This window comes from Cucurbitaria berberidis (assembly GCF_010015615.1).
Source record: "Cucurbitaria berberidis CBS 394.84 unplaced genomic scaffold K460scaffold_3, whole genome shotgun sequence".
NCBI classification, from domain to species: Eukaryota; Fungi; Ascomycota; class Dothideomycetes; order Pleosporales; family Cucurbitariaceae; genus Cucurbitaria; species Cucurbitaria berberidis.
The window spans coordinates 1,610,828-1,634,272 of NW_024468937.1; the positions used below are offsets into that span (position 1 = coordinate 1,610,828).

The 23,445-nt window shown below is 48.6% G+C and overlaps 10 protein-coding genes across 10 annotated transcripts; 8 read left to right on the forward strand and 2 right to left on the reverse strand.

Annotated features, from left to right (window-relative positions):
- Nucleotides 1–13: 13 nt before the first annotated feature.
- K460DRAFT_405357 (uncharacterized protein) lies at nt 14–1,923 on the reverse strand (the record flags this gene model as incomplete). Its single annotated transcript, XM_040936840.1, has 3 exons — nt 14–944; nt 997–1,487; nt 1,537–1,923. The coding sequence occupies 3 exons, from the start codon at nt 1,921–1,923 to the stop codon at nt 14–16; spliced, it is 1,809 nt and encodes a 602-aa protein (XP_040787643.1).
- A 356-nt stretch (nt 1,924–2,279) lies between these two features.
- On the forward strand, nt 2,280–6,837 carry K460DRAFT_394818 (uncharacterized protein; the record flags this gene model as incomplete). The annotated part of the gene is made up of 7 exons (XM_040936014.1): nt 2,280–2,571; nt 2,691–3,399; nt 3,512–3,538; nt 3,581–5,434; nt 5,759–6,304; nt 6,353–6,544; nt 6,594–6,837. 7 exons carry the CDS (start codon nt 2,280–2,282, stop codon nt 6,835–6,837), a joined length of 3,864 nt encoding a protein of 1,287 aa, XP_040787644.1.
- Nucleotides 6,838–7,080: 243 nt separating this feature from the next.
- K460DRAFT_365984 (uncharacterized protein) lies at nt 7,081–7,700 on the forward strand. The gene is made up of 2 exons (XM_040933281.1): nt 7,081–7,186; nt 7,272–7,700. Exon 2 carries the CDS (start codon nt 7,286–7,288, stop codon nt 7,478–7,480), a length of 195 nt encoding a protein of 64 aa, XP_040787645.1. The 5' UTR covers nt 7,081–7,186; nt 7,272–7,285; the 3' UTR covers nt 7,481–7,700.
- Nucleotides 7,701–8,046: 346 nt separating this feature from the next.
- K460DRAFT_394819 (uncharacterized protein) lies at nt 8,047–9,352 on the forward strand (the record flags this gene model as incomplete). The annotated part of the gene is made up of 5 exons (XM_040936015.1): nt 8,047–8,391; nt 8,478–8,559; nt 8,628–8,712; nt 8,804–9,039; nt 9,162–9,352. 5 exons carry the CDS (start codon nt 8,047–8,049, stop codon nt 9,251–9,253), a joined length of 840 nt encoding a protein of 279 aa, XP_040787646.1. The 3' UTR covers nt 9,254–9,352.
- Nucleotides 9,353–10,255: 903 nt separating this feature from the next.
- On the forward strand, nt 10,256–12,007 carry K460DRAFT_354938 (uncharacterized protein; the record flags this gene model as incomplete). Its single annotated transcript, XM_040931834.1, has 4 exons — nt 10,256–10,776; nt 10,837–11,009; nt 11,062–11,665; nt 11,716–12,007. 4 exons carry the CDS (start codon nt 10,256–10,258, stop codon nt 12,005–12,007), a joined length of 1,590 nt encoding a protein of 529 aa, XP_040787647.1.
- Nucleotides 12,008–12,572: 565 nt separating this feature from the next.
- Nucleotides 12,573–13,968, reverse strand: K460DRAFT_311127 (delta-12 fatty acid desaturas-like protein; the record flags this gene model as incomplete). The annotated part of the gene is made up of 3 exons (XM_040930174.1): nt 12,573–12,839; nt 12,901–13,628; nt 13,681–13,968. The coding sequence occupies 3 exons, from the start codon at nt 13,966–13,968 to the stop codon at nt 12,608–12,610; spliced, it is 1,248 nt and encodes a 415-aa protein (XP_040787648.1). The 3' UTR covers nt 12,573–12,607.
- Nucleotides 13,969–15,206: 1,238 nt separating this feature from the next.
- Nucleotides 15,207–17,266, forward strand: K460DRAFT_416404 (MFS general substrate transporter; the record flags this gene model as incomplete). Its single annotated transcript, XM_040937802.1, has 6 exons — nt 15,207–15,373; nt 15,433–15,566; nt 15,621–15,951; nt 16,002–16,373; nt 16,430–16,797; nt 16,863–17,266. The coding sequence occupies 6 exons, from the start codon at nt 15,207–15,209 to the stop codon at nt 17,264–17,266; spliced, it is 1,776 nt and encodes a 591-aa protein (XP_040787649.1).
- A 1,277-nt stretch (nt 17,267–18,543) lies between these two features.
- Nucleotides 18,544–20,404, forward strand: K460DRAFT_416405 (cytochrome P450; the record flags this gene model as incomplete). Its single annotated transcript, XM_040937803.1, has 3 exons — nt 18,544–18,747; nt 18,796–19,006; nt 19,062–20,404. 3 exons carry the CDS (start codon nt 18,544–18,546, stop codon nt 20,402–20,404), a joined length of 1,758 nt encoding a protein of 585 aa, XP_040787650.1.
- A 193-nt stretch (nt 20,405–20,597) lies between these two features.
- K460DRAFT_416406 (indole-diterpene biosynthesis protein-like protein PaxU) lies at nt 20,598–21,458 on the forward strand (the record flags this gene model as incomplete). Its single annotated transcript, XM_040937804.1, has 1 exon — nt 20,598–21,458. One exon carries the CDS (start codon nt 20,598–20,600, stop codon nt 21,456–21,458), a length of 861 nt encoding a protein of 286 aa, XP_040787651.1.
- Nucleotides 21,459–21,752: 294 nt separating this feature from the next.
- Nucleotides 21,753–22,973, forward strand: K460DRAFT_311138 (hemolysin-III channel protein-like protein Izh2; the record flags this gene model as incomplete). The annotated part of the gene is made up of 4 exons (XM_040930175.1): nt 21,753–22,070; nt 22,130–22,368; nt 22,416–22,611; nt 22,663–22,973. The coding sequence occupies 4 exons, from the start codon at nt 21,753–21,755 to the stop codon at nt 22,852–22,854; spliced, it is 945 nt and encodes a 314-aa protein (XP_040787652.1). The 3' UTR covers nt 22,855–22,973.
- Nucleotides 22,974–23,445: the final 472 nt, after the last annotated feature.

Here is a 23,445-nt window from a genome sequence, read left to right on the forward strand (position 1 = left end):
TCGTACCAGTAGCCTACACCAGGTTGAGGCCCAAGTCATCTGGCGTGAGGTCGTAGGCACTGTAAAGTTCCTGTTCCAGTGGTCTCACGATATTATTGTAGACTGCTTGCCGAAATTCGGGATTGTCCAAGCTTGGTTCCATAGTCTCCTCATCATAGAAGTCGCAATTTAAACACGCGGAGACTGCCTGCCGATGGTTTTGATAGATATCGTCAGCTATGCCTTCGAATAACCTGAGCGCCGCGAAGTAATCAGTGTTGACGTTGGGCTTTCCGTGCTCATCGAGGTCCTGGACTCCGCGTTCACGTTCGATTGGTGAATCTAGCTCGATCTCTAGGAGGAGGATTCCTAGCGCTAGGACACTAGGGTTTGCATGTATCCGGTAGAAGGTATCAGGCTCAACCTCGGCGACCATGGCCTGGAAGTTAGTCGACAAATAGGGTCGATGAATGTCCAAGCCTCCCTTTTCTGCAGTTGAGAAGAACGAGATGTGCTCTTTGCTCCACTCTTTGCTCAGCCAAGGGCTCTCGCAAAAGTGGAGTAGGGAGTTGGCGAGTATGACGGATAATATACGCTTCTCCTTTGGCCTGAACTTCCTTTCGCCTCGTAGGAGTGATGCAAGGGAAGTGTCTACTTCGCTGCCCTGGACACTCAGTGTCCGCGAAGACCTGCGCGATGTCTGCTTACTAGTTACATGCCACAGACAACCCCCATCGAACAGGATTTGTGGGGAGCACAGGTTGCGCTCGGCCTGCAGTAGTGTATGGCAGAGTTTTTCAATTTTCCTTCTAGTTGCCGTGGATGCTCGTCGTCGTCGTGGAAGCGCAGCCTCGGTATTCCCAGTCGAGATTGTGATCATCTCAATGCCACCTCCAGAGGCAATTGGAGATGAAGTCGTGTCTAATTCGAAACGAACGCCTCTTGTTGGTTGCGGTGCTATGTCCCTAGCAACAAGATTAGTACATGCGCTGAGAAAAGTCACATTAGCTGACTTACTCTTGCAGAGCGATACATAGTTGACTTTCGAGCCAGCGACAATATGGTTCGTTTTCTGCACTACGGAGTGACATAAGCATATTGAAGTACACATTGTCCCCCTCTCCGGTATCAGTGGTCATGGAGTCTCGGCGCTGGTCTCGGTGTTGTAGCAGACAAAGACGAGCTTCATGCTTTCCAGGGCAATCGCACGGCCACAGCCCTCCAAGAGCTGCATGCAGAGTATGCATCAGAGGACGCAGCTGAATATGAGGACTGCCAACGGGTCGGCTATTCTTAGGTAGTTCCGGCGTTGCAAACACTGTGTCTGCTGCCCACAGGACGATTTTCTCCAGGCGTTCATTGTTTTCTTTGATCTTGGTCAGAATCTGACCGTACTTTTTCGCTTCGTGGATGGCGAATCGCACCCGATGGCTCAAAGCGTTGATAGGTGTTGATGAGGTTCTGTGGCGGATCGCGTCAAGTTTCGCGTACGTCTGTTCTGCGAATGTCTATGATGACGTCAGGATCGGCCAGCTTGAGGCTACACAGATGGCGTACCGTTTCTTCGTTGGACAAGCCCAACGACTTCTTCTCGAGTAACTTCTCAAGACACGCCAAAATTGCCCCGACTGTGACAACAAAAGTCTCGTGTCCTGAACCCAGGCGCTTCTTGAGCGCATGCACTACCTCGGTCGACTTCCAGCTTTCCTCCAAGTCCTGTGAGGCCTGCGGCGACGATAGCTTTTCTCGCAGCTCGTCAGAGAGCTCTGACAGGCCTTTCGCAAGTCTCGTCAAGCTCATATGTAGAAGAGTGATCTCAAAGGCCAGGTTCTCCATAAACTCTGCTCGTCTTGGCTCCAGTCGTCTTGACTTCGCGTGCTCAGCGGCAGCAATCAAAATAGGTAATACAGCTAGTGCTAGCCCAGCTATCTCGACTCCACTCATGGCTAAGGAAATTCCGACCTTGGTTACAAGAGGGGAAGAAAAAGGTAGGTGCAGGCTTCAGTGGGTTGGCGGGGAACCAGACTGTTCATCAAGCTCACTCGTAAGGAGGCTTAGAGAGGCTTGTGGTGGGCGCTCACCGGTCGATTCGTTGCCCCGTTGCCTTCTGACCAACCTTCTCGCCCATTCGTCGCTTCATCCATGCATGAACCCCTCATTTGGACATGACTGCGTAGATAAGGTTTGGCTTCATGGCTCAGCCTTGCTGGTGATATTCTCGTTCCCGTTTGCTGTTGCTCCTCCTCCCCTTCCCCTCAAGAGTCCTTTCAATACTTCAATCACACTCGCTCCTCCGAAGTATGGAAAAAAGTACGATCGCTAGCGTTGCGGAGTCCTGCAACTACGAGTTTACGGCTTTATTGGATTCCGATCCATTGCGGCAGCAGGCTGACAGGGCTGAGTTGGCCGAAGCGGTCGAAGAAGAAAGAGCCCGCTTTAGGCTGTGGGCAGCTCACATCGGAACCTTCGCAAAGCATCACTCTTCTTTGGACTATCGACTAAGAGAAAGCGAGAAAGTGCGATCACTTGTGATATCTCAGCTTGAGATTCTTCGAACAGCTGAACTGCGACTTGCAGAACTCCTACTACCCGGTATGCCACACTTTTCTCATATGTTTGACTAAATCTAACAAAACAAGGTGTACAAGGTTCGCATTCATTGCGAGCAGTTGAACGTTCACACATTCCTTCCACTTTCTCTGAGTATCTAGGGACCTCCGAATCAGAAACAGGATCCTCGGAAGAACCCGATGTTCCAACTGAAGATGAATGCCTTATTAGCATACGTGGTGCAATTGATCGGTTACATCGCCTTGCCAAGGCGATTAGGCACCCGGGGATTGCTTCCCAAGCCTCCAAAGCGAACCATTTCAACCCCACGGATGAATTTGGGAATAATGAAATTGAGTCTTTTGAAAAATACAGTTTGCAGATTGTCCAACAGCGCTGCCCTGGTGCAGCCGAGTATTTGCATCACCGGCTGAGCAAGGCCAATGCTTCTCGAAGGAGACTGTTTCTCTATCGGAGGAAGCATCAAGACATATTGAATGGGAGAAGACATAGCTCCCCGAAACGACGTCCGTCAATGTCTCAACGACAAACACAGGAAACCTTTTCAGCGTTACCAGAAACGAAATCTAAAGCAAGCCAGCTTGTTCCGGAGTCCTCGACACCACAAAAGCACTCTGACAGTCAGGCTCAGTCGTCAATTGCAAAGGCGACCAGCTTTGTTGAATCTCAATTTAAGCCGGACGCCTCTTCCAAGGCAGCTAGCTCTATTGGCGGGACTTCAGTAGCCAGCATTGTCGACCATTCTCGCTTACCACCTCCACCAAGAGTCCCAAAAACTCGAACTCAGTTCGAGTGCCCGTACTGTTGTCAACTTGTTCCGACAAGTATCCTCGGTAAAGGTGCATGGAGGTATGTCGAACGTCCTATATTTGATTTAGTGACCACAACGGACCATCTGTAGCTAGTCACTAGGCCATTCTTGTTGGTAGACATCCTGATCCACCGGCTAACTACAAATTAGACGACATCTGATGAAGGATCTGGAGCCGTATGTGTGTGTTTTCGAAAACTGTTCGCAATCAGATACCAGATTTCGAGACCAAAGTACGTGGATGACTCATCTGCGGTCTCATGCAATGCGATGGTCGTGTCGCCTACCTGGTCACCCGAGAGGCCGCAGTACGATGGTCTTTACCTGTGGAAACGAGTACGCAGCACATCTCAGAGAACAACACTCCCAAGGAGCATCATTTAATGACGCTCAAATTGATTTGTTGAAGCGACAACGTGGACTTCCGGATCCAACCCCTCTCAAATCATGCCCATTGTGCCACATTTCCATAGGAGACCTCAGCCAAGCATATAACGAAGGAATCACATATACCAGCCGCGGAGAGACCGAAATGCCTCCTGCATCTACCCTAGCTCTACAGATGCAGAAGCACATTGCATCACATCTCATGATGATTGCATCTTACTCCCTCCCTTGGCTGGATGATACCGATGACGATGTTGCGAGCGATAAACCTATTTCTTTTGCAACAGAAACCACCAGTAGTGAGAAGGTAGAAGTGCGTGGTACCCCGCGTGCCGATAGCCATGGAGACCTCGCAGCACAATTTGAAGAGCTCACTTTCAACGACCATGATGAAGAACCCCCCGAGCGCAATCAAGGAGAATGGGATTTTATCATAGGTGCTCCATACGAAGGCCAAGAGTTTGATGATGTTCTGTCATCGTTTGTGCGAAAATACCATGTTGAGATGGCGTTTGCCGGGAGTACCAATAGAGAGCCAACGCTGCCCTGTAACTATATGCCACTGGGTCGAAACACAGACTTCTTTAGTCGAGAAGACGCTCTTCAGTTTATTGAAACTCAGCTATGCTCTGGACATGCAGCTGATGAAGGTATAAGCCAACAAACAACTGTGCTGAAGACATGCAGCCTTTATGGGCCAGCAGGAATCGGCAAGACACAAGTAGCTGTGGAATTCGTGCATCGGCACATGCAAGATTTCGACGCGGTGTTTTGGGTTCACGCCGATGAAGCCTCGAAAATGATTGAGGACGTGAATCGAATCACGGTTCAGCTAGGCTTGGTGGACGAAACATCAGCCGACTCGGGCGATCAAGCTCTGACGAGAGACCTTTTCAAGCGTTGGCTCGGAAATCCCGCCAAGTCCTTCAAACCGGGATCGGGCTTCGACAGGGCAAATTGGCTGCTCGTTCTTGACCATGTCATCGAGCCAGCTGTTCTCAATCAATTCTGGCCGGCTGAACGAGAATGTGGTTCGATCCTGATTACAAGCCGGAGGTCGATGCCGTGGCCTCCTGAACAATACCCTTCCAAGACGCTCGAACGATTCACACCCCAAGAAGGAGCCGAATTCATGTGTAACCTCCTCGGAACAAGTGTTTCCCCAGAAGAACAACAATGCGCGAGTCTTATTAGCTCGAAGGTCAAAGGTGTGCCATACGCATTGAGGCACTTGACAAAATGGATTATGGGAGAGGATCTAAGTTTCAGCGAATTTCTAGCACAAAACCATACCCGCGAGAATAAAAAGCTCCAAAAGAAGATGAAGGGAGAGTTGGCTAGATTCGTGGTCGCTGAGGAGCACTCATTTCTAGAAGCCGCCTTTGAAAGTCTTAAGCACTCAAGACCGTTACTGGATGTCCTCTCCATGCTAGATCCAGATAACATACCGGAGCAAATCCTACTGACTGATTCTCCTCACGTATTCATACGCGGATATCCGACGACTCAACTGGGTTTGCGCAAAGCGCTGCAAGAGCTGCTGAAATATAGCTTAGTAACCCGGAGCCGCACGTCAACGACTATTTTCATTCACCGAATCGTACAGGATGCAGTGAGGAAGCAAATGAGACCCTTACACGCGAGAGATGTTTTTAATACTTGTGTTCTTCTTCTCTCTGCAAAGTGGTAAGCAGACTTCTATAAGGTGTCTAATGACCAGCTCCTTACTCTGATATTAGGCCCTTTCATACATTTACGTGGAGACACGGTATCTCAAGGTGGCCCAAATGTGAAGAGGTAACAGTCCGAGAATAATGAAGTTCTGGTTTAAAAACGCTAATAAAACGAAGCTGTTCCCACATATCATTCGCTTGCGTCGCCTTTCCTCAAACATAGATACCAATGAATACCACTTGTACGGGGCGTTTCTATACGCCCGACTATGGTGTGACTGCGGATGGTAAGCCTCCAACGTTTATTGTACTTTTACTAGACCTACTAACAGTATAGGTATTGCCACGAACGTGGAAGAACCTTGGAGTCTGATGTATTTAGCGGCATAGCTCAGCGTCTCTGTGAGGAGCTCAAAAATTTCTATCCCCTAACTGCGGATCATCTCCAATCACATAATCCCAAGGAACGGGATATCGAGAGCCTTCTCGCCGAGATTCATCACAATCGTGGCGTTATGGCAAATGAAATCAATCGACCGCACGAATCCCTCAATTACCTCCTGAAATTCAACGCAATGATGATGAAAGAGCTAGGAGACAGACGTCCTGGGACCGATATGCGCCTGGCTCTCTCATTTAATGAGCTTGGGTGTGCTTACATGCTGCAAAATGATTATGAGCATGCGGAGAAGTGTTTTGAGAAGTCTATCAGCAGCATGGAGAAATTAGACAATTATGAACGGTGGCAGGTTTCTCTACCTGGTGTAAACCTTGGAGTGGTCTATTGGCTTACAGAGCGGTATACCGATGCGCTCGACATACTGTCACGAGGTCTTCGTGATCGGGAAAGGAAATTTGGATTCAACGATCAAGAATCTTTCATGTGAGTTTTCATTGCTTTTGTGCGTGTCCATGCTCACAACTAGACTAGCACCGGCCGCTTCCTCTATGCTCTCGGCAACGTACACGAATCACTCAACGATTATGATGTCAGCTTAGAATATCATCAACGCTCCCTAAATCACTACCGAAATACGCTTGGAAGTGCGCATCATCGAACAGCGGATGCGTTCGTTCGAATCACGAAACATTTTATGAGACAGGGCCGATTAGCAGAAGCATTGTAAGGAATTTTATTGTGGAATATCTGAACAAAGCTAATATACCTAAAGAGATCTTGTGGATAAAGCCATTCAGATATACCATAATTTTGATTCTGCCTTCGAAGCAGAAACTGCCCGTGCGAAGTTCTGCAAAAGCAAAGTACTGCAGCAAGTGGAGAGGTTCGCCGATGCAGAGAAGGAGCTAGCTGAAAGTGTCAAATGGTATCACGAGCTTAAAGGGCAAGACCTCACCGGGAGCCAACCCGTGAGGGAAGCTGATTTCGACCGACTGGTTGTGTTCTGGTCGAGATAGCTGCACAGCGACTAGCTTACGTACAACCCATCTTTTATAGCATAAAGGAGCTTTTATTCACTGTTACCCTCTTCAAACACTATAAGGTCTTGAAGTTTGATTATGAACGATGATCACGTCATAACCCGCCACAACCGAGGGCTATATGTCGTTGTATCACACAATCTTGCGCCTCCTATGCCAAGGTTGGGCATGCGGCTATAAACCGGCGCACTATTGCCACCCCACTTCCAGCTCGGGTCGCTCTCACCATCGCAAGAAAACCTTAACCACCCCATTTTATACTTAAACACTATCACGTTCTCGAATACGCTTAACGTTAAGGAGCCGATCCTATTGTTCGAAATCTGTAAGCATCTTATCCCGCTCTTATCTCATGGCTGCTCGCAGCGCGCCACTTTCAGCACGACAACTAACCTTCGACACTGCTGCAGAGTACAGCCTCAAAATGCCTACCGAACAAAAGCAAAATCAGGCCACCCCACCCTCTGAGCCTAAGGTTCAGCCCTGGAGAGCACATTGGCCACCCAGTACGCCTGTCACCGTTGGCGAACAACACGGCTTCCAGAAGGGCGAAAAGATTGAGCTGGAAGGGACCGCATCTGGTGCACATTTGACGTCACTGGAGAAGGATGATAAGTAATGCGAAGAGTGCGCAGTCAGCTTCCGGACACCGCGGGCAACGAGCCTTGCAATCGCGTCATCTTAAGGAGGTCGAATCGTGAATTCAGTCGCAATGTATTTTGCGGTTCATGTCTTGTTATGAACTATGAAGAATAACGGAGATCGGATACCATAGAGTAGGATTGATGAAACATTCGTTCTCGTGAGACTTTACAGTCCATATCAGAAAGTCGTCGTGCATGGAAATTTTACCTCGTACTTGCATTGACTCGCAGACTAAGAGATTAGATGAGAAAACTGGAAGTCCCTTGATCTGCCCTTTTCCTGATGCGATGATACGTCTGATCGTACATACCACCCCATGTCCGTTAGCGTGCTGTTTATCCAATCACCATGGATCTCCTCCTTGACCCCGCTTTCCAAAGCCCGAAATACACCGCTATGGAGGGGTCCTTCACCGGTCTGTACTTCGGTCTAGCCTCAATTTTAGTCTCTTGTCCGTGCGGCTCACTCGGACAAGTAACGGACCTTTGCAACTCGCTGTAACGACTCATAAGGTGCAACTCACGATCCAAATCAGCAAGCATGCCAGCAACAGGCGACGTCCTAACCGATCTCGTATTCCTTAAACCTGACGATAAGCATCTTCACGAGAAACCCTATCGACTGCGATATGATCCCGGGGGCACGATCCCAAGAACGAACTGCGAGACCCAGGTCCAGAAAAACGTCCTGATCCATGACATTCGTGGCATTGAGACCAAGTACACACTCGACAGGAACGGATTTCAAGTCCTCAAATTAGAATCGCGATTGAATCCAGAAGATTTTCATGATAGAGAGAAGGTGAAGACCGTGTACTATGCTGAGTTGAAAGAATTGTTGAAACGAACATTTGATGCGAGAAAGGTGGAGGTTTTGGAACATGGTGTGGGTCGACTCCCTTCCCGCGTTTATCTAATAAAGCGTATAATTGAGGATATAGCAACTTGGGCTAACTCTATTTGCATGTATAGATTCGTAAACGACATGAAGACTTCCCGATTTCGACGGGGAAGGACTATGAATACTTGCAACCTACATCTATTATTCATATCGGTATGACTTCACCCAGCCAAGGGCCTTCCGTGTGTTCGAGGATTTTAATGATTAATCACTCGTGGCAGATTTCACGCCTACTGCGGCTCGAGCTGCAAGTTCGCAATTATTGAACGTCCATGCATCGTCTTACAGGCGACTACAAACTTTGAAGTACGTTAGATGGGCTGTTCCATCCTTCTGCAAAAGAAAATGTCTTGCCCTTTCGTGGTTATAATGATGACTAATCGTCTCTAATGTACAGTATATGGAAACCTCTCTACGGTCCACTGACAGACTGGCCTCTCTCGGTGTGCGATTCTCGGTCCATAACTACGTCGCGTGACTGTATAGCTACCGACGTCGTAGAACGAGAAGGCTTTACGGAGAATTACCAAGTGTACTACCATGAGGATATGCGGTTTTGTTATCTGAGCGGTCAGTTGGCTAGTGAGATCATCCTGTTTCGGCAAACAGATACTAAGGATGGATGTGGAACGGGTGAGTTAATATTTCACGTTTGAATGTCTGGAGCCGAGGTGATTCAAAACAGTCAATAGCTTTCATTCCCGGTCAAACATGGCCATGATTTAGAGAGAAATACAGCTAACTCGAACCCCTAGGTGTTCCACATGCCGGGTTTCGAAATCCGAAGACCGTGGCTGGAGAAAGGCCAAGGGAGAGTATCGAAACGAGAGTGTTTCTATACTATTAACGTGCGAGCTATGGATATATTACTCTGAATAAAGCAGGTGTGTATGATTGCTAATCTTTCAATGCCGGAAAGCGAGTCTTTATATCATGGAGGCTATATCTTACTGGGCTTTTTTGGGGATCTTTAGGGTCCATATAATGCTGGTGAGCATTTCCTGCATTGCCACTTATCCTCTCACCTCTTTCAGAGGCGCACCAAGGATTCGAGCGATTGATTAAATGTCAAAGTCTAAGAACTGATGTTGAAGTTGAAAGTTGATGGTGACAATTCCGACGTTAGCTTGAAGTGGCAGTGTCGAGATATCCGCCCGAAACGACTAAATACAGAGCCTATCCCATGAACTATATAGCTGAGCTTACTTCTCCATTAATCCATAATTGACATGTTGAGTGAGAGAGATCTCATATAGGTAAGTGGGGGGTAGCCGCCAGGCCAGTTGTGTAACACGCTCCACCCTTTTTAATTCCTCCACTTTCTCCTGGTATCTAACACAGAACATGCCATTCTGTATCATCTGCCAAAATGGTACAATATTGCCAATCTCCTCACGGTGCATAGTGCCGGAAGGCGCCAGCAAACGTTTCGAGGATAGTGACAAGACTGGGGATTGTATCTTGACAGATTTATACTTCACCAGCCTACTTTCGGCTAAATAACTCAATCGGCTGACAGTGGGTGTGAGCTCTGCAAAACCCGTGGGAGAATTCTACAAGAAGCCCTTTACCCAGGTTCACATAGTCGCTCAGTATCCCCATACTGGGCTATTTTAGTGAGGCGCTAAAAGACGAGCTAAGCCTAATAGGTTTGGAAGTTAGCAACGAAAAGCTCGGCCTCTCGTCTAAGGTTTTGCGCTTGTTATTGATTTCATAAACTTAGTCTCCGCTACATCACATCTCCCTTTACTTGCAGGTTTTAGCAATGTCATTTAGCCAGGGCGTGTTTATAAATATCGCAAAGTTGAAATGCACTCGCTTACTTCACACCCTGAAGAGCAGCGATCCAATGCCCATACAACCCCGAACCGATAGGATTCCGATGTTCTGCTATACCAGCGGGCGATGGTTATGGAATGAGCGTCAGCAAATGGGGGCCCGATACCGACGTTTTGATATCCCCAGCCTCGAGCAAGCATCCTGTCAGGCGGTCGGGGCAAAGAAGTGTATATCATTAAAGAAGATTGGCGAAGGCAACTACAACAAGGCGTATAGCCTTGAGATGGAAGATGGTAAAAAGGTCATAGCAAAAATCCCCCACCCTAATGCCGGCCCACAAGTACTTACCACAACATCGGAAGTAGCGACTATGGAGTTCGCCCGCACCGTTTTGGATATACCTGTCCCAAAGGTTCTTGTTTGGAGTGCTACCGACCAAAATCCTGTTCAAGCAGAATATATTATTATGGAAGAAGCAAAAGGCTCCCAACTGCATGAAGTCTGGCAGGACCTTTCACTCCGAACGAAGCGCGATATCATTCGTGAGTTCATAGATGTTGAAAGGAAGTTGCTCTCGGTCTCCTTTGAAAAGTATGTTACAGCTTGTTAGAAGTAAGGCTTTCGGCCAGTATGACTTACACGCACCAACAGATTGGGATCATTATATTTTCAAGATAGCGGTGTCGCGGGATGCGAGCCTGCCATCGTTACAACTGGTCCAGAAGATACCATCAGTCACATCGAATCACGCTATTGCATTGGACCCATCACTCGAAGAGAGTTCTGGGATAAACAGCGGAGCAACATGCAATATCACGGTCCATGTAAGTTTCTGGGACGCCTATAAAACTCAATATTCATACTCAGTCGTTCTAGGGATATCCTCGGCAGAGTACCTCAAGTCTGTCGCTCACCGTGAGATCGACTGGATTAACGCCCAAGCGAGTTCACAGAAAGCGACCGAGACCCCATGGCAATACACGAGTCCGAAGCAGTGTTCTCCAGAAGCACACATAAATCTGTTGCAGAAATACCTATCGACGATTCCGGAAATCGTTCCTAAAGATGCAGAGCTTGTTTCGTCTAGACTTTGGCACCCAGACTTCCATGCTGGTAATATCTATATCGACGATCAAGCCCGGATTTCAAGCATAATCGACTGGCAGGGAGCCTGGACTACCCCAGTATTTATCGGAGCCAACCCCCCATTGCTTCTGGATTATGGGATTGACATGTTGATGAAGCTCCCTGATAACTTCAAAGAACTCGGCGAGACTGCAAAGGATCAGCTTAGATACCAAGTGTCTCAGTCTATCTTGATTCATCAATACGAAAAATTGACGGCAGAGAAGAATCCTTTGATGTCCAAGGTGATGCGACATCCCCATGGTCAAACTCTCAAGCAGTTGGAGGCCTTTTCTGGCGCTACCTGGGATAACTGTCTCTATCCTTTCGAAGAGTGTTTAATCCGCGTTGAGAAGTATGTTGACCTGTCTCCTTATATGGTGATCTTGCTTACCATTAGCACAGCGAATGGGACCATTTTGGTACGAATAAACCATGTCCATATCACATCTCAGCAGATGAGATCCAGGAACATTACGACGAGGCTGAGTCCTTTAACAAGAGTCAGGAATTCTGGAAAGGACTACAGGGTATCTTGACGGAAGAGGGTTATGCGTCGAACGAGAGTTTTAGTAAGGCTGTAGAAGTGCTCAAGGATTTGCGAGAAGTTGGGTTAGCTGGTTTGCAGGGCGAGGACCGACACAACTTCGACGACAAGACGGGTTGGGTAGCAGACCTCGACTCACAGAGTAGCTGATACGTACACAACCTTCTAGAGGATGGATGCGGACGGAAGCGAGGTTAAAGTAAGGCCAAATCTACTTATGTGGGTTTCACACCAGCCTCAATTCAGAAGCTTGATTCCATTCGACTTGTAGCAAGAACATATTAGCCCTCTTTTACTCTGGTATTCGTCATAGTTAGTAGCTTCCATGGAGTTGCGACGAGAGCTGGCTTCTAACCAAAGACTTAGTAAAAAGCGAAAAGAAATGTACAACAGCATGATTCGTTAGTAGTTACTAACCAAAATACTATTCAACCGGGACACTAATTGTACTAGGATCCGAAAATGTTATCTGTGTTGGAGAGAAGGGTTTACGAGCGGGCTGTCTCCATAGAGCGCCCAGAGCCCACATACCCCGCGTAAGCACTAAGAAATATTGATAGCGTTTAAAGCAGCAGCCCGGCAGCTACAGCCGTCAAGCGATTGGACGCCGTGCACAATCGAACCCCAGTTCGATGCACAGGCAATTTACGAGCCCGATACCACAGTAATGATCAGTGAACCCTGATCCCTCCCCCTCCCTCCGCCCCCTAACACCCCCAAACATATAATCCGCATCGTGGAAGCGCACTTTTAGATCCAGGCGCGCTTCTTCATGTCACTCTCGGGAGGTGGGATTGGCCCGGCTTTGAACCAGTACGCCCTCTCCTTCTCGTCCTCGACATCATCAGCTTTCACCCACTGGCACTTGTTGAACGAATCCCACATGGCAGCGTTGAAGTTGCCGCGGTCTTCATGGTACTGTTCGCCAAGCAGAGGCTGGATAGCTTCGGTGGCTTCCTTTGTGTAGTAATGCGGGATACGACTACCAAACTGTCAATGACAACCCTTAAACGAATCGAAGAGGGACAAAGGTGACGGCTTACGAGAAGAGATGGTGAATGACATGGTAATCAGCGATGTTGTGGAGCATGTGCTTTCCAGACCAGCCTAGATTGCGATCAACCGTCGCCAATGCGCCCTTCATGAAAGTCCAAGCCTCGGCCTGATATTTGGGCAACTTGGGATGGGTGTGATGCAAGTAGGTTATTGCGACAATCCAGTGGTTCAACCATAGATATGGCTGGCCATAGAGCAGAGCAATACTTGCAACGCCGAAGTTCTGGCCCGCCCAGTACAGTCCGCTCGCAGTAAGGAAAAGACCAATATCCGACGCAATCATGAGATGCGCCTCTTCAGGCCTGAAAAGAGTAGACCAGGGGTTCAGGTGCGAGTTGCCAAGTAGCTTTTCAGACTGCTTCCCGTACAAACTTCCCGCAGATGCGGTGATGTTATTGAACAAGTACATGGGCCAGCCAAGGAGTTGTTGCATAACAATGCGACCGAAAGCAGCAAGAGGAGCGTCTTCAGTCATCTCGTCGAGGGATTCGAGTTGCTCAGTACTCATCCCAAGAACCTTAGCATATTGTTCAGCTTGAGGCGGGACATAGTTGTGGTCTTTGGCGAGGTTGTTGGCGTAGATATGATGCCGGCGGTGCGTCGATTGCCAAGCGAAGTATGGGGTCATCAAAGAGGAGTGAATGACCCAACCAAGGCTGTTGTTGAGCAATTTGGAAGGCGAGAACGATCCATGACCACACTCATGGCCGAGAACCTGTGAGCTATCAGGCCCCTTTTCTTATTTGAAGATCAACCAAAAGACTTACCCAGAAACCAGTGAAAGCCAGACCTTGCATGTATCCGTAAAAGACCCAAGCAACATAACGAGCAGGAGTATATTGGATCTCGGGAATATAGAACCAAGCAGCTGTCCCGAAGGCGCTAATAACGAGCAAGTCGCGGAAGAGGAAGAAAAGCGACTTGATATAAGAAGGCTTGAAGCAGTAAGCTGGAATTGCCCGTCTGAGGTCGTCGACGGTGACCATCTTCTTCACACCCTTGACCTCACCCGATCCCACAATCTCAGCCGGATGGCTGGTGTAGTCAAGTGTCATGGTGATCTGTAACTGGATAAACAACGTTTTGGGAAGGATGTTCAATATGATGACAATGATCAGGAAACCAAGTTTACTGATCTTTCGAGTGTGTCCAGAGACGACTTCACTCACTTAAGGTGCCTTTTATCGATGGATCTCAGTCTAACAAAGACCTAGGCGCTCACACTTCCTTCTCCACTAGTACCAGCGTCCGAGCGGTGCTGCTAAGGGTTAGTCTCAGCGATTACGCTTATCCTAGCCAACTCTACTTGTAGGATCATCCCCCGAGTTCGCCTAGAACTTTACCACCGTCTTAGCTGCCTAACTCTTTGGGTTCCTTCTTCAACTATCCTCCCGTGTGGACTGCTCGAGCGCGAGATACGACACATTCCTGAGCCGGTGGTCAGAAAATCCAACGCCACGTTGTCTACCCCCGTCTTTCTGGCGTTCTCTCGTGCTGGACTTCTCGAACCATATGGTACAGCGGATATTCATGAATGAAGTCGAGGTGGCCTAATTCGTGCATTGTCCAAGTGCTGATTGGTATCGAGGCAGCAGCCGTCATCAAGTCAAAGCTAGCAGCCCCTCGATTCGTCGGAAGGCTTTGTGCGACCAACAGATAACAGCATCGCCGCACAGCAAGGAATCGACGCCCGCAGTAAGATAAGATGTGGCATTTTATCAATCACCTCATCGTTGAAATTGGAAAAGCACCGAGACAGAGTGTTCTATGCCTGTCATGCACGCTTTACAAAGAAGGCCCGACTTCCAATGCCTGTTGTCACAGGGATCCATTTCCTCCCACGTAGGATGCATGTCTCAGTTCTGACCACATTGCATATTTTGACTATGCTCCTGCAACAACATTACAAAGTTCCAGTTGCAGGTTAGCTTACAAGGATTGTCCAAAACGGGACCGGAAGCGACGCCCAGGTTATCGGGTTAAGGCGAGGGACGGGCCGGTACCAGTAAGCCCAGGCGCCACAACATGGTTGTCAGCATTGGCGTTAGTGATTAGTATTTCACCAGCCTGAACCCTAGGGTGCCTCGGCAGGCGTTGCACCATGCTCGCAGGATGAAATCCATAGCGCTTACATGGCTTAACGCCATTATCCTTTCATGTAGGACCCCATGCCCCATGTAGCAACGACACAGGATTTCATCACGCCACAGCTCACTCTCCAGGCCTTTCCACGTCTCTTCCATGCCCCTCGAAGTTAGCTATTCATCGACTCTCAACTCTTCAACGAAAAGACATGCAGGAACCTAAACCTCACGTCTCGGTTCCCCGACATGCCAGTGACGCGAATGTCTTCAGCGGTAGAATGGAAGACGAAGACATAGGTGTTGAGAGAGCCATGGGTTTGGAGCTCGATAACGCAGGTTATCTGCGTGGATTGAGACTACACCTTGTTTCTCTGAGGTTCGTTTTGATATTCAACTATATTCAAATCTTATCGTCACTAACCAAATTGATCACAGCACTTGCTTATGTTTGTTCCTTGTGAACAGTGAAGTTACTGTCGTTGGTACCGCGCTGGTATCAGTCGTGAAAGACCTCGATGGAATCAATCAGATGGGATGGGTCATCACAGGATATCTCATTACATACACCAGTAAGTCACAGTTGCCACTCGAAAGCTGAAGTTTTCTAATCAGATGGTCCCTAGGCATGATAATAATATGGGCGAAACTCAGCGATATCTTCGGCCGTAAATACACAGCCATTGCAACCGTACTCGTCTTCACCGCATTCTCTGGTGCATGCGGCGCCGCGCAGACCATGAATCAGATGATCATTAGTCGCGTTTTCCAAGGCATCGGTGCTGCTGGGTGCTGGTCTGTTGCTCTGACTATTGGATATGAGATGGTCCCTAAACACCAACGTCCCATCCAAGGAGCACAATTTATGACTGCTGGAGCGCTGGGCTCGCTCGCTGGACCTCTGATTGGAGGAGGTACGAGCCAGAATGGACAGTGGAGATGGGCATTTCTATTCTGGTAAGAATACCCCAAAAGCTTATACAAGTTGCCATGTTAATCTAAATTAGTGTCCCTCTCGGAGCTGCGACAATCCTCCTTCTTCTGATAGTATTACCTGCCTCTTTCCCGTTCCAGGGTGATCCTAAGTATCAACACCCAACATGGCGAGACCGAATCGCCAGGCATTCACTTGCTCGCCTTGATGTCGCCGGCGCATTCCTACTCCTCGGCGCAACAATGCTCATCGTTGCCGTGCTCCTCGAGGGTGGCCTCTCGATAGCTTGGAGCAGTGGTCCCGCCATTGCACTCTTCGTTGTGTCGGGAGTAATGTGGATTGCTTTTCTTGGGAACGAATGGTTCTTTACCAAACATGAGCGAACTCTGGAACCTATCTTCCCCTGGCGTTTCCTGCATAATCGGCCTTGGATGGGAACGCTGCTGTGAGTATCACCACTGTATAGAAGATGACAGAACAGCTCGTTAACATCATATGTAGATTTTCATTCCTCTCTGGTATTCCTTACAACATTCTCATCATCAATGTTCCGCAACGATACCAAGATGTAACCGGGACTTCTCCGCTAACCGCTGCAATACGCCTGATTCCCTTCAACATCTTCATATCCTTCACAGGCTTCGTGGTAAATGGATTCATTGCTAAAAAAGGTGTTGCTTGTGTATGGATCCTTCTTGTTGGGTCTATACTACAAGTTGGCGGTCTAGCGTGGTTCTGCGTTCTCCCCGAAGACGGGACGATCCCATCAACAATCTATGGAGCGCAAGTCTTGACAGGTTTGGGAATTGGTGCTGTAATGGGCATTACTCTGCTGATGCCTCCGCTTGTGGTAGAGAAAAGGGATACTGGTAAGAAGAGTCTCCTCTCACATCTTCTAACAATAGGGACATCGCTGATGTGTTTGGATCCATAGCTATCTCCAGTGGTGCGCTCCTCCAATTCCGCGCACTGGGCGGAGTTTTAGGCCTGTCCATCACAACCACCGCGTTCAACAACTACCTAAAGACCCACTTATCAATTTTCGACAGTCTATCTACGTCTGATATGCTGAAAGCCGTGCAATCCGCACGTGACTTCTCGCCAGATGTGCAGCATCAGATTGTTATAGCGCTAGCGAAGGCATACAACTTGCAGATGAAGATATTGATCGGATTTTCTGCGCTGCAAATCTTCGTTATTCTGATGATCTGGAGAAAGGGCGATCAGATTCGGGTGGTTGATGCCAGAAGGGTGAAAGCGGAGTCTTCGAGTGCATCGAGTGCTTCTGATACTTCGATCGCTGCGAATGTTGGCGCTGAAGCCGAAAAGACAGCTTGAAAAGCTTAGTGAATTTCAAGGCATGTCTCTCTCAAATCGGTGAATGGTAGAGAGATCACAATTTGCACACTTCAGTGTGGGCATTCATCAGACCCTGAGATAGGGAAATGAAATTGGAACTAGTCTTTTCGTAATTACTTTCCATATTCTATCAGATACAAAATGGGGGCTTAGAATTCGTCTCTGGACCTGCTTGTTACAGCAAAGCGCTTTTCTCTGATTCCTGCAAGGCCACTTTCGACCTCAAACTACTTAGCAAGAAAAATAAACATCTCTCGTATGAGCAATATCTACCAATCACCTTCAATTTAATCATCCTGTGCTTCTAAACTGTAGCCCATGTTATTTCTTGGCTTATTCTACAGAATCCTTTCGCGTAGTTGCCATCTTCGGCATTTAGTGCATCGTATGACACAGATGCCACCCTCTGCTGCAAGATAAAGTATGCCCAGTACTGACTTACAGGACTCAGATCTTACGCAGACCTAGACCTAAGGTATGGTGTTCCCAATACGGAGGGTGCTTACATATGCGTGACGTAGGTGAAATTACATTCAACCCATCTTAATAAGCGCCTGTCAACGAAAGTGAATAGACCTATCAGTAGATTGATGATTTCTTAACCCCCACTCGACTCGAAAGAGCAGGTAATAATTCACATAGCAGGTATCGATAAGCAGCTACGAGGGAAGTGTGTTCGGACTCTTAGGCGCATATGCATGCCAAGGCCAAACGTCAGCTCTGGCTCTTCAGCACGCTGGCTGGACCAACATCATTCTATATTGGGGTGACCTTATCGTGCAGGTATCTTGCATATAATCCGGGTACATGGGAGGTCCGTGAGAACCTGGGAGTACCTTCACTCAAAACGGGGATCCTGGTCGGCTAAACCAACATACCATTCAACGTCAGGCCACCTGCTGGCGTTTCTACACGCACCAGCTGAACTCTGTTTTGGGCATTGAGATGATATCTTCGCAGTAGCCAAAGTTAGTATTAGTCTGACATGGCATGACCCGGTTGCTGCCAATCCTGCGTCGTGTTCCAGATGCGAATTGTGTATCTACTCTTTCCTTATCTGCTAAACTAGGCAAACTCAAGTGTGGTGGCCTTACATAAGTTTGAGGGGGATATCTAGTCCCCGCAATTTTTTATATTGTTGAACAAAGCAACTATCATTTTGGGAAACCCTTTTCTAGACTATCGTTACTATCACGGAAAACCTTACCGCACTCAACGTGGAGAAAGTGAAGAGCATTGGCCATCACCCTGCCACTATGAACTTCGAAAACCTCACTGTGTTCAACGTGGAGAGGGTGAAGACCCTTGGCCATCACATTGTCACTACGAAATACGAACAGATCGCCAATGTCGACTTTAGGCATGTCGTTGCTACGGGCGTCGAGAGCTTTCTGACCATGAAAGGCTTGGAGAAGGTGAAACTCTTGGGCTCTTGCTTGCTCGGCTCCTGGCTCGTATATGTATGTTTCCATTGTAGCAAAGTGTGGCTCCGTGGCTAAATTGTTCAGCTTGTGGTGGGCATCATCTATCGCGTTTATTTCCATCCACTGGCGAAATACCCCGGGCCATTCCTCGCGAAGATCACCAATTTCTACGGGGCATACTACAATGGTAGAGGCGAGCTCCACATTCAGACCGAGAAAGGGTTCAAAGAATATGGCCCGGTGATCCGACAAGGTCCGAATAAATTGATGTTTCAGAGCGAAACAGCTTTGATGAGTGAGTGCTGCTGATTCAAGCAGCTAGACAAGACAACGTACTAATCATAGAACAGCCATCTATCAATCAAAACATGATATCCAAAAGTCGAAAGGCTACACGAGCATGGTTCCCACTCCTGGCGCGTGGAATACATTTACGGCTGTGGACAGAGAATATGCTCGCTTCAGGCGCCGCATCTTAGGCCACGGCTTCGCAGACCACCGCATCCGAGAGTTCGAGCCCATAATTCTCCACCACGCCAAGATGTTCGTCAAGCGGCTCTTATCGAGCCCGGACCCCGAGAGCGTCGGGAAATGGTCTACAGTTTGGAACATGACTGAAAACTGCCGCCACATGGCATACGACATCATGGGCGAATTCGGGTTCGGACAGACCTTCGGGCTACAGACGAGCGATAAAAACCATTTCATCATCGATGCTATTCATGTTGCAGTCGCTAGGGCCGGAGTCTATGTGCAGTATCCACAGCTGCAGAAGTGGAATTTGGACAAGGTGTTCTACATCAACGCCTGGAAGATGCGCACCAAGTTCTTCGAGCTCATGGGCCGTATGGTGCATGAACGTGTCTCGGAGGGGAAGCACGCGAAGAAGGACCTCTTCTCGTTTGTCATCGACGTCAAGGATCCCGAGACTGGCAGAAGTCTTACTGAGACGGAGCTCGCTGCCGAGAGCAGGTTCCTGCTGATTGCTGGTGCGGACACTACCTCGACGGGTATGACAGGAATTTTCTTCTATTTGGCTTCGAATCCAGAGGTCTTCAAGAAGTTAGCACACGAGATTCGCACGACTTTTGATGATCCCAATGATATTCGCGGCGGCGCGAAACTCAAGTCCTGCAAGTATCTTTACGCAGTTATGGACGAGTCTATGAGGATGTCACCACCTGTTAGTTCTGCCCTTTGGAGGGAGGTGACTTCCGACAATTTTATGGTGGACGGCAATCACGTTCCCAAAGGAATGGACGTGGGCTGCTCGCTCTACGCATTCCACCACAACGAAAAAATCTTCTCAGACTCGTACACCTTCAACCCCGACCGCTGGATGGTGTCCGAATCGAACCCGGCTGAGAAGGTTGCGGCTTTGAGAAAGTACTTCAACCCTTTCTCGCTCGGGACGCGTGTCTGTTCAGGAATGAACTTTACGCTCACCGAGTTGGCCGATTCGATCGCGGCGGCGGTGTGGTACCTGGATATGGAAGCTCCCGATACAACGGCGGAAGGGTTGGGTGGGGGCTATGTTGGCGCGAAGTACGGCAGACATCGTCCGCAGGAATTCCAGCTGTATGACCACATCACATGTGGGCACGATGGGCCGTACCTGAAGTTTCGCTTGAGAGAGGGCGCCAAAAAGTGGGCGGCTGAGCTGATGGACATGTCCGCGACACGAGAGGAGTAGACAAAGGATGCAGGGGTGGGATGGATGAGGCGTGGGATGGAGCTCGGACCGCAGGATTTTAGGCTAACTCAGAAGGGCAAACGTAGCATACCGCGGTATATAAACACTCTTTTTGTTCTCACTATGTTCTGTGGTTCTTTCTCTATAATCTCCTCTATTTTTCAAGACTTACCGCCAACCCGGCTTCGCCAAAATGGCTACCCCAGCAGACGCAGACCCTGTCTTTTCCACTCTCGGTCCACGCATGTCACTCTTCACACCCCAAAACCCTGCAGCCGACCAACTCGTCATCCTCTGTACTTGGCTTGGTGCTGGGAAAAAGCATATTGCAAAGTACGCGGGCGGATACCGCAAAATTGCACCGCGTGCCAAAATCCTACTCATCGAATCGACCGTCTGGATCATCGCTAGCCCTTACCCTAGACAGTGGGAAGTCATCAAACCCGCAGCAGAAGTAGTCCGTGCAGTACTATCTGATTGCGGGGACCTAACGGGAAGCTCGGTGAAACCGAATATCATGATCCACACCTTCTCGAATGGTGGTAACAACTCAGCCACGCAGCTGCTTATCGTGCTGCAAAAACAGCTCGGTTATGCACTTCCGGTGATCGGGATTCTATGCGATAGTGGACCGGCGCGTGGAACATATCGTAAATCCTTCCAGTCCATGCTTCTTTCACTACCTAAAGGCCTCTTCTGGCGTCTTATTGGACCCATCGTTATCTTGTTTGTCACCAACGTGCTATTCGGCTCTCAGCTCATCGGATGGGAAAAGCCTGAGAGAATATACCGACGGACTCTGCTGGACCAGAAGTTCGTAAACTGCAGGAGAATCTGCTACGCCTTCTCCAAGGCCGATTCGCATGTCGACTGGGATGACATTACGAGCCACGCCGATGATGCACGACGCAAGAACTGGGATGTAAAGGAGCTAGAATTTGCAGACACACCGCACTGCAACCATATTTCAAAGTATAGGGCAGAGTATTTTCACGCGATGGGTCGGGTGTGGGGGGGTGGATCCCTGGCGCCTGCATCGCGGGCGCTATTGTAATCCAACATTTAGCGCGTACGCCCCGCATATGCATGGTGTCTGCTTCAACGACCTGCATCTAGGTCGTGTGGTGGTGGCAAACCCGTTTTACCTGTACTGCATACATACCTCGGGTGATGAGATAAGACAATGAAAAACGTGCGTCTCTAGCCTCATCATTGGGGCATGCCCCCTTCTACTTACACCTCGGATATTTTGTTCTTTCTTCGTTTTTTTAGTAATGCTAGTGAGCATGTTTGCAAAATGTTTACAGGAAACAAGGAGATAGAATCAATCGGAACTCTCGCTTCAACTATGGACTGCAAAATCAGAAAGCCCGTAACGGCTACGACTCATCTCAAGGACGCTCCTCGATGGATGCGAGGCGATCCATACATCAAGACAGGCTATCGTCGCCAGCTCGATAGCGTCTATCGCTGTGTTTCTTCGCTGCTGTATCTCCACAATGAATGGGTCAACGTCTGGTCCCATCTACTACCGGGTACCATTCACTCTCTAGTACTGGCGAAAGAATGCTACCACTTTTCCAAGCGATGGGACGAAGAACGGTACTTGGATCAGATGGTCGTTTGGCAATACATCGTCTCATGTATCCTATGTTTACTCTTCTCTGTAAGTCGCTTCACGCCATGTCCTCGAGGCTAAATGATAGCATAGCTGATGTTCGTTAGGCTGGATACCACACCTTGACTGCACATTCTCAATATGTCGCTGGTCGCTGGCTCAAGATAGATTATCTTGGGATAATCCTCAATACAGCTGCTGGTTGCATCGCCTCGACATATTTCGGTCTGCGCCACCATCCGAAATTGCAGCTGCTCTATATTGCGTCTTCTGTGGTTCTTGCCCTCATTCTGTTCGGGATTTTACTTGCGCCTAAGGCTGATGGGGCAGCGATGGCATTCTGGAGGTTAGTAGCTTCTAATCTACATTTGCTCATAATGCTCACTTTATTAGATCCATTCTCTTCGCCATGTTCGTCGCAAGTGGCTTCTTGCCTATGATCCACGCTTGCGCACTTGACGGCACCGACGTCCTTGGCCTGTTCCCTCTTGCTCATGTCATCGGCATGGAAACATGCTACCTCACAGGCGTTATTTTTTACATAACAAGGTTTCCAGAGAAGCGTTATCCAGAAACATTTGATATATGGGTAAGCGCACCCTACCTACCGCTGTGCACCGCATGTTACTAATAGCCGCAGGGATCAAGTCACCAAGTTTTTCACATCGTAGTGGTGGCCGGCCAGATGGTGTATATTACGGGGCTAAAACAGATGGCCTCGAATTTCGGTCCTGTTTCAGCTCAGATTGCGCTGGAACCTGGATTTGGGGGTGCGAAATATACCTATGGCGGAATGGCGGACGTTTGCGTCAATGGCGCGTTCTGGGGTTGAGCCTTGGGTTCGGTATACATCCTAGTCAGGGCGCATGCATTGCAGGATTCGAGGCGTTAGCGGTATCTAGATTAGCAGAAAAGTGTTTGTTCTTTGAGAAAGTGTGGGGTCGAAGTCGGACTTGATATCAGCGGATACACCGCTTTGGACAAGATCAGTTGCCAACAAGCACCTAGTCTATACGCCGTCACGTCTAGACACGCGGGTTTTGAAGATATATCGCCGTCCGTCAGTTCTGGAAATTCCACCACGACACATATTTTACGAGCACAGGACCTACATCCTATTACGTTACCCAGCATAGAAGCGGCTCCGCAGCGTGCAATCAGGGATTATTGTCTTCTGATGCTGTGCTCCCAAGATAGCCTTGCAGCAGTGGCTTTGTTGCCGCTGTAATGAAGTCTTACATGCAGCTAGAATCCTTGCGCCATCGGGGAACATAGATCCCATCTGTGTGGCTGCACGCCGGGTACTAGTACAGCCAAGCATCATCCTGACAGCGGGCTTCATCTACTAGCCGAATATTTGCTTGCTTTACTAGATTCCAACTTCGCCAACGAAACTAACAGTCAGCCCTTCTCGGGAGATAAG